This window comes from Lissotriton vulgaris, chromosome 1_1 (assembly GCF_964263255.1).
Source record: "Lissotriton vulgaris chromosome 1_1, aLisVul1.2, whole genome shotgun sequence".
Lineage (NCBI taxonomy): Eukaryota > Metazoa > Chordata > Amphibia > Caudata > Salamandridae > Lissotriton > Lissotriton vulgaris.
Genome location: NC_141685.1, coordinates 587,011,564 through 587,024,816, shown reverse-complemented (window position 1 = coordinate 587,024,816; position 13,253 = coordinate 587,011,564). Strand labels below are relative to the sequence as shown.

General features: G+C 42.8%; 1 protein-coding gene across 1 annotated transcript in view; it reads left to right on the top strand.

The window, feature by feature from the left end:
- Nucleotides 1–12,821, top strand: part of LOC147747518 (vitellogenin-A2-like) — an 88,272-nt gene extending 75,451 nt beyond the window's left edge. The window contains exons 31-35 of the mRNA XM_086953983.1: nt 4,415–4,503; nt 6,151–6,248; nt 6,337–6,496; nt 6,601–6,762; nt 12,515–12,821. Of these exons, the coding sequence (XP_086810109.1) occupies nt 4,415–4,503; nt 6,151–6,248; nt 6,337–6,496; nt 6,601–6,762; nt 12,515–12,624 (619 nt within the window). The 3' untranslated portion in view covers nt 12,625–12,821. The remainder of the gene's footprint in view (nt 1–4,414; nt 4,504–6,150; nt 6,249–6,336; nt 6,497–6,600; nt 6,763–12,514) is intronic.
- The last annotated feature ends 432 nt before the right edge of the window (nt 12,822–13,253 follow it).

The following is a 13,253-nucleotide window of genomic DNA, read 5'->3' as shown; positions in this document are numbered from 1 at the left end:
GTTTCAAACCTTCATAAATCAGGGGTTTTGGTTAAGGGCCTCAGATACGTGAACTGTTATTACATAACAGGTTGCAAATACAGTGCAAAGTTCGTCACTGTTCCCTATTTGTGCAAAGTTATAGAGAAAATTGACGTTATTAGATCATTGTAAATCTCAAGAGGGATACATTTGCCCTTTTGCCAGAGTAACATTGTATTGGCGCCTCCTAAACAAAAGAAGCCCATATAAAACTCAGAATGTGTCCCAATGCAATCTTCACTGACAAGACTGACAACTGCATGAAGGACACAGTCCCATCAGAACTCTGAGATCTGCATCTCAATTCCTGCTTGAAGCTCACGACTTTAAAAAGACCAGAATTGGTGAACTAATGAGCTTAGTGATAAGGAACACTTGCAACTTGGATCAAAGTGCCTATCCATCTGCATTTTCAACCAGAGCTCAGGCACATCAAAAAGAGTGTACAATTCTTCTGTCGCCGCCCAGCTTGTCTCTAATCTTGGTATTAATAACGCAGTTTAAAAATGACAGTTTTGTCAGCGCTGAGATAGCTCTTTTTGAGGTTTAGTTTTGCGGTAAATATAATAAATAAATAGATACATCACTGCATTTTGTTGCCATGCCTCTCTATAATGTATGGCAAATGACATCTCCCAACTACCATACAGTATTTTGCAATAAACATTGAAGTAATATTTATAGCCTAATACGTTTATGAATGCATGAAGAAATAGATTTGTCAAACACCCTTGCTCTTCTTGCCCTTTCACTGTGTGTTAAGTAGGCACGCAGTGCTTAATTTGAGACAGTGGTCTCCAGTGCTCAGCACCGCACTTAATTGCTTTCCTGTGCTCGGCAGGGCACTTAATTATCCTCACTGCACTTATGACACTCTGCCACATGACGGTGCTGCTCATCTAATTTAGAGATGAGTAGAACAAGTTTGTTTATGAATACAATATACATTAAAAATACTAATGCCTGCCTCTCCAGCCAATCCTTTAGCTTTGGGGACTTGGAATAATGTGAACTGTCGCCCCTGCAGGGGAGAGAGGTGGTTAGCAGTTTTGCCAATACCGTCATTGGCAGCGATGACAGGGCTGATGCAGCGTTTCGGACCCTAAATATATTCTTTTATAAACTGGATCCAATTCATAATAAGTTCCCTCTGCACTGCATGAGTTAATAACACTTAGCAAAAGTTTGGTTCATCTTTACTGTCCATGGATCTTTGTATTAGAGGGCAGGGATTGTTTGTTAATAATACTACATGAATTAATACAATACCATAATAACAACAGACACCTTTGGTAAAGTTAATTAATTGTATCTAATAAATGTGAAATGTTCACAGAAATACAATACAGCCCAAATGCATGTCATTCACAGGAGAAAACATACATAATACAAAAAACATCTCAAGATCAGCACATTGAAGGAGTGGATACGTAGAGAGACAAAAGAAGAGAAAACATTTGCAGGTTATTATTCAAATCAGACATCATGAATATTACCTATCACCCAAGATTCTTATAAATGGAAATGCTACACTCTGGCCATGAGAGTAAACAAGGCACTTCAAGTAGATTTAAAGTGTAAAGATATAAAGGTCAGGATCAGCTGTTCATCAGCCAGCCCTCAAGAATTGGAAACAGCATCACAGCTTTCTCCTCTCACAAAGATAGGAAAATGCTGACAACTCCTCCTACTTTCTAGGTTTAGTCATACTCTATTTTCTCACAAGTTCAACCCACTACTCTATCCATCCCACGTTACTAATAATTCTAATTGGCTAAAACGAGGGGTGTCTCGGTCACACCACTCAGGCAAAAACAAAACTTTTGAAAAACACTATTGTTCAGAAAGCTACGTCATTCTCTGGCCTCAGTATCTCCTTCTTCTGCAGCATGCTCATGTTCCATGTAACAAATTGTGTTAATCTCCTCTTCCAGAGGAACTTGGCTGTAAAAGTATTCTTTGTCTTCCTCTGTACAACCTTGGACTTCAGCGGAGATTACATTTCTGTGTCAGATTCTTCTCCCCACACCACAGTTCTGAATGTTCAAACTGCTTTTCCGAGGCCTTTCTCATTTCAGAATTAAACCCTTTTCCATCTTTCTAAGAAAGATGTAATGTAATATAAATATCATTTTCACACAAGTCTTCATTTCTAAATGGGTTTTTGCAAAGCAGTATTAGAGTTATGCATAAAATCAAAGCATTATGCAAATAATAATTCCCAGCCTTTAAATTATTAGTTTCTGCATTAGTTATGCACAGGTTTGTGGCCTTCTCCTAACACGTGATTGATGACGTTGCGTAGGTGGGGTGCAATGGATCTGTTTGCTTTGTTGAAGACATGGTGCGGGAATGGGTCTGACGGAGAGCCGGAGTGGATTGTGCTCATGGTCTTGATGGTGTCATTGATGCTCAAGCTGGCCCAGGCTAGCAGGGGGACGTGGTCGATGGTGTACGGATGGTCTGTTGTGTTGCTGTCTGTTGGGGCTGTCTGGGTGTTGAAGCTGTCGTGGATGTCTGCTATCTTGCGGTGGAAGAAGGTGGCGAGGGAGACACACAGGGCTTATGATGGCGGGATGTCGTTATTGTTGGAGCTGGGGTTGAAGAGTTCCTTCACGATGTTGAAGAGCTCCTTGCTGTTGTGTGCATTGTTGTTGAGGCGGTCTTCAAAGTAGATCTTCTTGGCAGTCCTGATGAGGTGGTGGTGGTTGTGAACAGCTTCCTTGTGTGCTGCGTGGCTGTGCGGAGTTTGTTCACTGTGCCATTTCTTCTCTAGTTTCTGGCACGCTTTCTTGGAATCTAGGAGCTCTGGGGTGAACCAGCTGCCCCTCTTGCTAGTGTCTCTGTGGGGTGGTTTCTTCAGCGCGGCGAGGGTGTTGGCGCAGTGCTCGATCCAGCATTGAGACTGTGGGCACAGTTGTCGGTGTTAGAGGATTCGGTGGGTGGGCTGAGAGTGAGGTTTGCGTATAGTTTTCTTCGGTGATTTTTCGCCAGTGGCGGCGGGGGATCTGTTGGGTGCGGTGGTGTGTGGTGGGTTTCTGGAAGGTGAAGTAGATGCACCGTTGGTCGGTCCAGAGGAGTTTGGTGGTGTGGTTGACGAAGACGTTCGGGCTTGAGGAGAAGGCGGGGTCGAGCGTGTGGGTGGGCGTTGTCTCAGCCCGAGGTTGGCGAGGTTATTGATCAGGGTTGTGGAGTTGTTGTTGTTGTTGTTCTCAAGAAGAAAGTTCAGGTATCCGAGGAGGATGTAGTCGGTGGAGGTCAGGGCATGCGTGCTGATGAAGTCGACGATGGAGTCCCTGAACTGGGGGCAAGGTCCGGGGGGGTCAGTAGATTAAGGGGCCTCTGAGGGTGGAGTTGGGGTCTGTGTGGATCCGGAAATGCATGTGTTCCTAGGTGCTGAGCGCGTCATCGGTGCTAGTCGAGACCCTAATGCTGTTCTTGTGGACGATGGCGATTCCTCCTCTCACTCCGTTGGTGCGGTCTCTGCGGGTGATCTTGTAGCCGTCTGGGATGGCTATGGCAATGTCGGGTGCGGAGGAGTTGTTCAACCAGGTCTCTGTCAGGAAGGCGACGTCTGGGGAGATTGTGTTGAGCAGGTTCCAGAGCTCAACGGCGTGTTTGCGTGCGGAGCGGGTGTTCAGTAGTATGCATCGGAGGTGGTTGAGGTCTTTCTTGGCGGGTGGTTCGTCGACTCTGTGGCTGGTGTAGCTGCAGTTCCGGCAGGTGAAGGGACCGTGTGTGCGTTTCCGGGCAGCTTTGAAGCAGTTGTGGGTCTGTCCGGGGTTGAGAGCGTGCAGAGAGCTGGCATCGTAGTGGCGGCGGTCATTGTGGTGGGGGCCAGGGGTTCTGGCGATGAGAGCGGTCCAGGCACGGGCGGGCGCAGACGGGCTTGCCGCGACCCAACTACGTGACCGCGCAGCGGCCGGCAAGTGTGGGGAGATGGGAGTGAGGAGCAGCTGGGAGGCGGGGGCAGCGAATGGGCAGTCAGGGGGCGGAGCTGCAGGGGACGCAGCGGCGGGGGCGGTGAGGGGCAACGAAGGAAACAGAAGGCAAAAGGGCACAACAATTGAGGGGAAATGAGTGGCAAAGAGGGCAAAAGGTTACAAGTAAGGGCAGAAAGGTCACAAAAAAACGGGGAAACGAGTGGCACAGAGGGCAGAAAGGTCACAGAAATACTGGGGCAACTACACAACAGAAGGCAAAAACGGGCAGAGAGACACGGGGCAGCGAGGGGAGCAGAAGGGAAACCGGACAAAGAGAGACACAGGGGCAGCAAAGGAGAGAACGGGCACATGCGGTGCGGTGCGGAGGGGGAGCGACCTACCTGGAAGGGTCAAAGGTCACCACTAAGACAACATGGCCACCTTAAAACCTTTCTCTTTCTTCCTTGCAGTGATATCGACATGTATCCTTCCTCTGAGTTCCCGACACTTACTGTCAATGGAATAAAGGTGGACAATCTCCCATATCATTCCCACTCTGGTAAGTCAAATGTTAAAAAATGAATGCGAAATCGGTTGTGTAAAATGGTACAAAAAGGGCGGGGCTCCTTGACCCAGTTGAAAGGAAAATAGAGTCAGGTTTTCACGATATTCACAATGAATATGCACGGGACAAATGCACAAAGAAAAGAAATAAGCAGAAAGTTAGGATACTTTAAAGACTAAATAGAATGTTTCACCTTTTTAGGAATACTGTTGCTGCACATAAATAGTCTACTGTTTCAAATCTGACAAATGAGCTGAATGAGAATTTACCTGGGGTAGTTTTATCAGTTTTTCTGTTGAGATTTTCTCTGGGTGCCCTACCTCCCTTCCACCACAAACCTATAGTCATCACCCCTCTAAAATTTTCCACCTTAAAGGAAGCAGGGGAGTGTCTGTCATGTCGCCAATATAGGGCTGTGATTTCAGTTTTTGACTACATAAAACAGAGGGCCTGATTTTGATCTCAAGGGACGGGTCATTCTGTCACAAAGGTGATGGGTATCCCGTCTGCCGAAATATAAATCCCATTACATGCTATAGGATTTATATTTCAGCGTACAGGATATCTGTCACCTTTGTGTCAGAGTAACCCTTCCGCCAAGATCTAAATCACGCCCAGGGGTCTGGGTGTTATTCCCTACTTTCAGAGAAATCACTGGAGTAGCTGGGTTTGGGTACAGGAATGCCACCCGAAACTGGAAATTCGGCTTCCTGGTATTGCTCTAACTAAATATTTGTTTTAATGGTGCTCGTGGAAAACGTTATTGATTAGATAATCTGAACACTTAGGACCTAGTTACAATGCCAGTCGGAAAGGCTTCAAACGACAGTGGGATTCTCTTAAACTGTGTCGGACCCAATGTTTCCACCGCCTCGGAAACATATCTGACCGACCGATTACGATGGAAAAGTAACCGTTCGGTCATTCTGAACGGTTCCAACCAGCATTTGGAGACTCTGAGTCATTTGAAGCCGAATCGGAGAGCTCTATGGACTGCGTTTCCAACTGATGTATTACGATGTCGGATTCGGACAGCCTTTCCAAATCAGTCTGACCGACACACGGAATAGCTGTCAGAAACTGACTTTGTGGGGGCCCATAGCAGGCCCCCTTTTACCCTTAAGGCTCCGGTTGGGGCCCTTAGGTATACCAAATGGACCCCCCTTTTAAACCTTGCACACTGTGGTAGGCACCATGCAACAGGCTGCAATGTTTTCCGCAACCACCCCTTTTTTCAATGGGAGCTTGTGTTGTTGGTCAGAACACAGGCTCCCATTGAAATCAATAGGAGACTTTCGGAACGGTGTTCGGAACCATCTTAATCGGTCAGAAGGACTCAGTGAACATGAGTCGGTCAGAACCAATTCCGACAAGGAGTCAGTTAGATTCCTTTCTGACCCACATCATAATGAGACCCTAAATACAACGCCTTTAGTAGACCAGGTAATAACATCCGCACAGATGTATAGTGGTCAGCCCAAGTGATACAATTTAGTTGCAATGTATGTTTTCACAGTTGCTACAGTTGTGTTTTATGTTTTGAAACTTCATGTAAAGGCTGCTGGTCCATTCCAGAATTGTATAATTTTAATAAAATATAAAAGAGCGAATTTGCAGCCCTATTTCTATTCCCCAACACAGAACCTTCGGTGCTGATTGAAAAGCACAGAGATGGACTGTCCCTGAGTGCACCAGACTATGGCATTGAAAGACTCTTCTATAATGGAATCACAAGCCAGGTAATCTTTTCCATTTCTGATTTAATCCATTTATTCGGATAACTTTAACTACCTGCCGCATAGTTAACTTTATTTCTGCCCCACAAAGGTTGAGGAAGCATTGTGGATGAAGGGGAAGATGTGTGGCATCTGTGGCCGCCATGATGATGAGCTGGAACAGGAATATCAGATGCCAGATGGAAACGTGGCTAAAGATGAGGAGAGCTTTGGACACTCGTGGATGTTGTCAGGAGAGGCGTGCTCTGAAGGTATCACATATTAAACAATAGAAAGCTATTGGGGCCTATAAATATAATGATTCACATTTAAAACAATGAATTCAGAGTTTTCAGACAAGTATCCTTTTTTTCAGCCTGCAAACTGCAGCGCACACTTGTGAAACTTGAAAAGCCAATACGTATTGATGGGGAGGAGGCAAAATGCTTCTCGCGAACACCAGTTTTACGATGTGCGAAAGGATGTTCACCAACCCGAACCGCTCCAGTTTCCATTGGCTTCCACTGTCTGCCAGCCGGTAAGATGCAATTACGTATTGTAAGACACCAACACATAGTGTCTGAAATCAGAGAGACGAATAAGTGAATAATGCACAGTGCTTCCAGTGTGTGAGAGTTCATGGGGTGTCAGCAGTGGTGTCTCCAGAAATAAATTGTGGGAAGGAGGCACACAGCGGTCACAGATGAAACTGGCGGAGCCACCTACAATATTTTATATCTATCAATATAAATATATATATATATATATACATATTAATATATAAATATATATATATATATATATATACATATATACACGCACATATATTTGTATACATATACTTTATTAAAATGTGTAAAGCTGGCATTGTATGTTTGTGTATATATGTATGTATATATATATATATATATATATATATATATATATATATATATATATATATATATATATATGTGTGTGTGTCTGTGTGTTTTTAGATATAGATACATACACACATATAAACAAAGTTAGATTACAATATTTGAATCAACCAACAGTGATATACAATGAAAGGTGGTTGGACAAATTAATGTGTGTGGTAACTGGAAGTATCTTAGTTTTTTCAGTGTCACTTCCTGGTACATTCAGCAGCTGTGGTGGGGACGGGATATCAGGAAAAATACAGCTGGGCATGGGTCACATCTGCCTCCCTTTAGAGACTCCACTGGATGTTGTATGTGACTGTAGGGATTAAAAAAAGGAGAATCATCGCAAGGTGAAGCATGCCAACATTGGTGGGGATATTGCAGAATAAAGCATGATGGTGGCATTGTGGCAAGCTGGAGTCAATGTGTACAATGGGCATTCACTTTCAATGATATTACAGACTACACTAGTTGTTTAGAGTGGGCTGTCTCAGTGCTTTTACAGGCACTGCAGACCTGTGCCCGCTCTTCACCCAGTTGTCTAAGACAGCTCGGATTAGGGAGACATAAAGTGTCCATGTCAGGCTGGCTATTTGAAGACAGCCAGCCAAAGTGACATGCATTTTAAACTGGAGTATACACCACTCCTCCCCTTCTGCCAATCAGCAGCAATGGCCCTGCCCAAGACTTGGCTGGGGCTGCCAGTACTGAGAAATGAAATTGTAATAAAATAATTATATGTTATAAGCTTTGTGGCGCCTACTGGAGGTACCTGGTGGGCTAGTTGGACCCCAGGGACCCTCAGCATTTAAGGGAACTTAATCACTCAATTTAAAATGCGCCACGGGGTGGGTTTGCACAGTGTTGAAGGGAGGGGGCGGGACCTTAGATGAAATGTGTAGAAACATGCCCTGTGGTGCGTTTAAGTTAGGGAATTAATTCCTGTTCAATCCTGAGGGTCCCTGGGGGCCATCAACCCCACCAGGTACCACCAGTAAGTGCCACTGCGCTGTGTTGCAGAGAGGTGAGCCAGGCCACAACCCTTTTTACACATCTCTGCAAGGCAGCTCTGTGGCACTTACTGAGGGTACCTGGTTGGCTAGTTGGAACACAGAGACCGTCAGGATTCAAGAGGACTTAATCTCCCAAACTAAAACGGCGACAGGGCGTGTTTGCACACGTCACCTCAGGCCCTTCTCCCTTCACCACTGTGCAAACGTGCCCGGTAGTGCATTTTAAGAGGTTGTTTTAATCCCTCTGCCCTATTATGTACTAGGGCCTTATAGAGGAGGTCATGCTAATCATAGGTGTACCCCAACACATAGTGTTCCCTAGTGTATGTAGATGTTTTCACTGTATTCTAAGTGTCTTTTAGCATAGCACTTGCTCTAGGCCTGGTTACTCAGAGTCAGTTACCACCAGTACCCGTCTGAAAATGTTGTTGGCATAGGATGATTTTGCAACAAGGCCTCTTTCTGCTCCTATGTTGGTTCTTTCTGCACATGTCTTGCTCCTGCCTGCACATTTCTTCATCTTTGTGGACTTCTGTTGCTTCTTTCTGCATTTCTTTTGCTTCTTTGTGTGCATTTTTTCTTCTTTCTTCACATGTCCTACCTCTGTAGGCATAGTTAGAAACTAGCATTTGAAAAACCTTTGAAATTCACTGAAAAAACCATAGGTTTCAGGCACGTTATATTTAGAAATTAGCATTTAAAAAACCTTAGAAATTCACTGAAAAAAACATAGGTTTCAGGGGCGTTATAGTTAGTTGGACATTTCACTCGTACAAAACAATAGAAATTCCCCGGTTATAGTTAGTTCAGCTAACTATAACTCGCGCCCCCGCAATGCACTACTGATAACGTCACATATTACATCACTCATGACATGGTCAGTGACATCACTCATGACATCACTGATGACATCTCAAATGACATCACTCATGACATCACTGATGACATCATCCTTGTGATAGAGTGGCAGACCTCCTCTAAACCTAATAATAACCTTTGATAAAACACATCACTCTAATATAACCTTTGATACACACACTCTAAAAAACAAAAATACAATTTTCAAAACAATGAACACAGCAATACCAGTTACAACATACCCATTTACTAATTCCAAGATCTACACACATCCACTCATTCACCAAAAGTCCTATACAGTCACTCAGACATGCACTCACTCATCATATGTACTCATACACATATACATACACTTACACACCGCCACTCATCCATAGAGTTACTCACATACATAGTCACATGCAAAGAAAGTATCAAACATCCATTTATTTGCGTATACAGTTATACACACACCACCCGACATTTCTACAGAAACTAACACATACTCTCTTAAACAATCACTTATAGAAACACATACTCATTTATACAGGTACTCTTCCAATCTTTCACTCTCACATATACTAACTTACATACACCAATACTCACATATACTTACATCTACTGACATTCAAGTGCTCGCTAGGTTTGGAAAATGTGTGAGACTTTTGGACAATCTTCTATTACCTCCCCTGGTTGCCATGCTTCCTCCCCCTCCTCTTCCCCCTCAAAGACTCATTACAGACTTTGTCCGTCCTTTGGCCCAGTATTCTCTGTCTTAACTATTTTATCCGGCCAAGCATAGCAAAACGCTCACATAGGGAACTATAATGCTGCTCTTCAATAAGCATATTGCTCTCTAAGCCTTGAAAATTGTTCTTTAGCCTTGTTTTTACTTGAGAAATGTGCTGAATGCTAAATGTTATACTTGTGCTAAAGTAGATTTTGTATAGCAATGGTTTTAAGTAACTGTGCTAAATTAATAAAAACTTGAAACTTGAACTACTCACATATACTAGTTTAAAGCATATGTAGTTACTCATAAAGACACTACTGAGACAATCATTCACTCACCAACACACCCATCTACCCATACACTCCTGCACACAGGCTGTCTTCAACACATACAAACAGTGACTCACTCATTCAGGTATCTATGCACAAAGTAATATCCCCCAGCAAACCACAGAGACACTCAGACACTCATACTGATACTCAGAAAACCAACTAATAACCCATATAGACACTCATGTAGCTACTCACCAACCCATGCTGCCACTTTTACTCAAAATGAGAGACTGATACAGATATTTGCACATTTAAAGATGACTCATTAACCAATGTATTCATTAAGATACACTTAATCAGTCAGTTATACAATCAGTTTTACACAAACAAAATCATCCATTTAGACACTTATATACCCACTTATTCTTCCATCGACCTCGACATATACGTATATAAAACATATTTAAATTTCACAAAAACACAAATTCACTGGATGATGCCATCAGTGATGTCATCAGTGATGTCATTTGAGATGTAATCAGTGATGGCATGAGTGATGTCACTGACCATGTCATGAGTGATGTAATATGTGACGTCATCAGCAGTGCATTGCAGGGGTGCGAGTTATAGTTAGCTGAACTAACTATAACGGGGAAATTTCTATGATTTTGTACAAGTGAAATGTCCAACTAACTATAACGCCCCTGAAACCTCTGTTTTTTTCAGTGAATATTTATATATATGTACATGGCACATAGATATCAAATTATGAATGAACAATCTGTACTTAAACCCATATGCATTTCCCTTCTCAATATTCAGATCATTAATATTTTGACCAACATTTTTTTTTTGTAACTCAATGTTTTTGTGGTCGACATTTTGGTATGCAAGTTTTGCATTTAGTGCCATTCACTAATTGGCTATAGGCAAATTTCTCAGTGGGACAGCTCTGTGTTTTGAATTTAGGCTTTGCTGCTGAGTTTAAGTACTTATTTACTCCACTGACTCACTGAAGTTTTATGAACTTCTGGTCCCTTTATCTCACTTTTGCAGACTAAGATTTATTATTTTATCCCCATTATCTTCCATAGCCACCCGTTTTATATCTTTTTCTTCCTCTTCTTTCTCTCTTGCTCAAATTCTAATTAATGACACATAAAGCCGGTGAAAAAAATGAGTGCCTGTGCCCACCACCTACAACTACTGACACAAATTAAGCACTGCACGGAGATAGTCCAGGCAGAGTTGTTCTATTTAAAGACTTTTTGCATCTATTTTTCTATTCAACATTGCATCCAAGTGTTTCTGGCTTTGGTTGAATTAATTGGACATTACTAACAGTGTGCACCAAGGCTAACACCCGATGTCTAGCCTCCAAAGATTGGAGAATGAAGGAGCTCAAAGTCTGAGCAAATCAAGATAGGCCATTTCTTATCTAGCTCTGACGAGGCTTTACTGGCTGCCATTGATAAACATTATACTCTTTAAGGGTCTATTTATAAACCAATGGTGAATTTATAGGAAGATAGGAAGATTCGATGTTACATCGCAAACAAATTAAGATTTAGTGCACCAAAAGGAACCTTGAGAGCATGGAAAATTGTAGTGGTAATTATGCCTTTTTTCAAATCAATACGGAGGAGGGAAGGAATTTGTGATCCGTTCAATTCCCTGTAATCAAATATCAACTAATCAAAAGAGAAGGATCACTTGTCCTGCATAACATTGGGTATGTGGGAGTGGTTCTATCGAGTACCAATAAAAAACCCTCATGCACGTGTTGGTTGATGGTAACGTTGAGCGGTATATCTTTGTTCTCCGCTTTCCCTCACACGTGTCTGCATAATCATAGGGTTTAGTGGTTATGCCACCTCCACCAGGAGGTGATACCCTTTGTTAAAACAGTAGTGACCACACACCTCACTGTATCACGAGCACCATTACTGGTCACTACTACAAAGATATACCGCTCAACGTTACCATCAACCAACACGTGCATGAGGGTTTTTATTGGGACTCTTTTGAGCGGTAATTATGCCAACATAAAAAAGAATCTAGCTGTTGGAGGTGCACCTTTTTGGATCTCCCGCAAAAGCATGGTATGATCTATCCCGCGGTGTAAGAATAGAAGATAGCCACCTCAAGTTCATAAAACACAAAAAATCTTGTTGTTTCATGGCTAGGTATAGGCTTCCTGCTGTTGAGAGAAAGGTTAAGTCTGTTTGATGAGCTGGCTTGAGTGCAAGTGAGCCCCATGAATCTAAACAGTGTGCCTTAAAAACATTGCATAACATAGCAGAGGTGAAATACATGGACAGTAGCAGAGAGGGCACCAGATCCTGTACTTTTTGGTAACTGTTACTGTAGGTACTAAGCCACCCCATGAATGTACCATTCATGAACATGAAATATTCCCAATATTGAGAATGTTGTTAGAGGCTGTGTACTCCGATAACTGAAGTACTCATGCTATTTAGTTCATGTGAATCCATTTACCCTGCTTATAACAGCTGTTTCTTTATTGCAGACTCTACCCTGGACCTGGCTGAGGGGCAGATTAAGATGAATAAGTCTGAAGATTTAGTTGATACAGTCGATGCCCATACATCTTGCTCCTGTGCAGCCCAGCAGTGTTGATTGCGGCACAACTTCACATATGAAAACATTAGTGATTGACCTACATTATTAAGTGGCATGCTAAATTAGATGTCTACTACCAAATACTCAAACTCAAAGTGTTCAATTTTTCAAATGTAGTTTGTTATTAACTATAAAAATATCACTGCACACTTTTGTAAATGCATAAACTGCTAATAAAACTTTGCATTCAAAAAGTTTTCGTTGATCTTAAAATATTTTGTAAAGATGTAAAACTTAGTCACAGGGACCACTGATTATTACACTCCCTCAACTGAGTCTCCCTTCATCCCTACACTCAGTGTTGTTCTGGGAATGGATGGCATTGACCTACTCCTTCATCCTAGCCACATCTGTAGAACGGAGGTCCCAGCGTCATGGAGTCTCAACCAGAACAACCACATCTCCTCCCTACTGGGGAGTGGCTGTACCAGCGCCTTGTGGAACTAGACCACTGGTGATCCTGCATGGGTCTCCATGCAGGGTGAGGCTATAGGCAGGTTAAAGAGGCTGGGAACAATAAGTTGTTGTTATGTTTGGCCCACAAACTCACATCAAGGTATCCCATAAATCTATTGCCTAATGACTCAGAATGTAGGTCACAAAAAAGCATCTGATAATTGACCCAA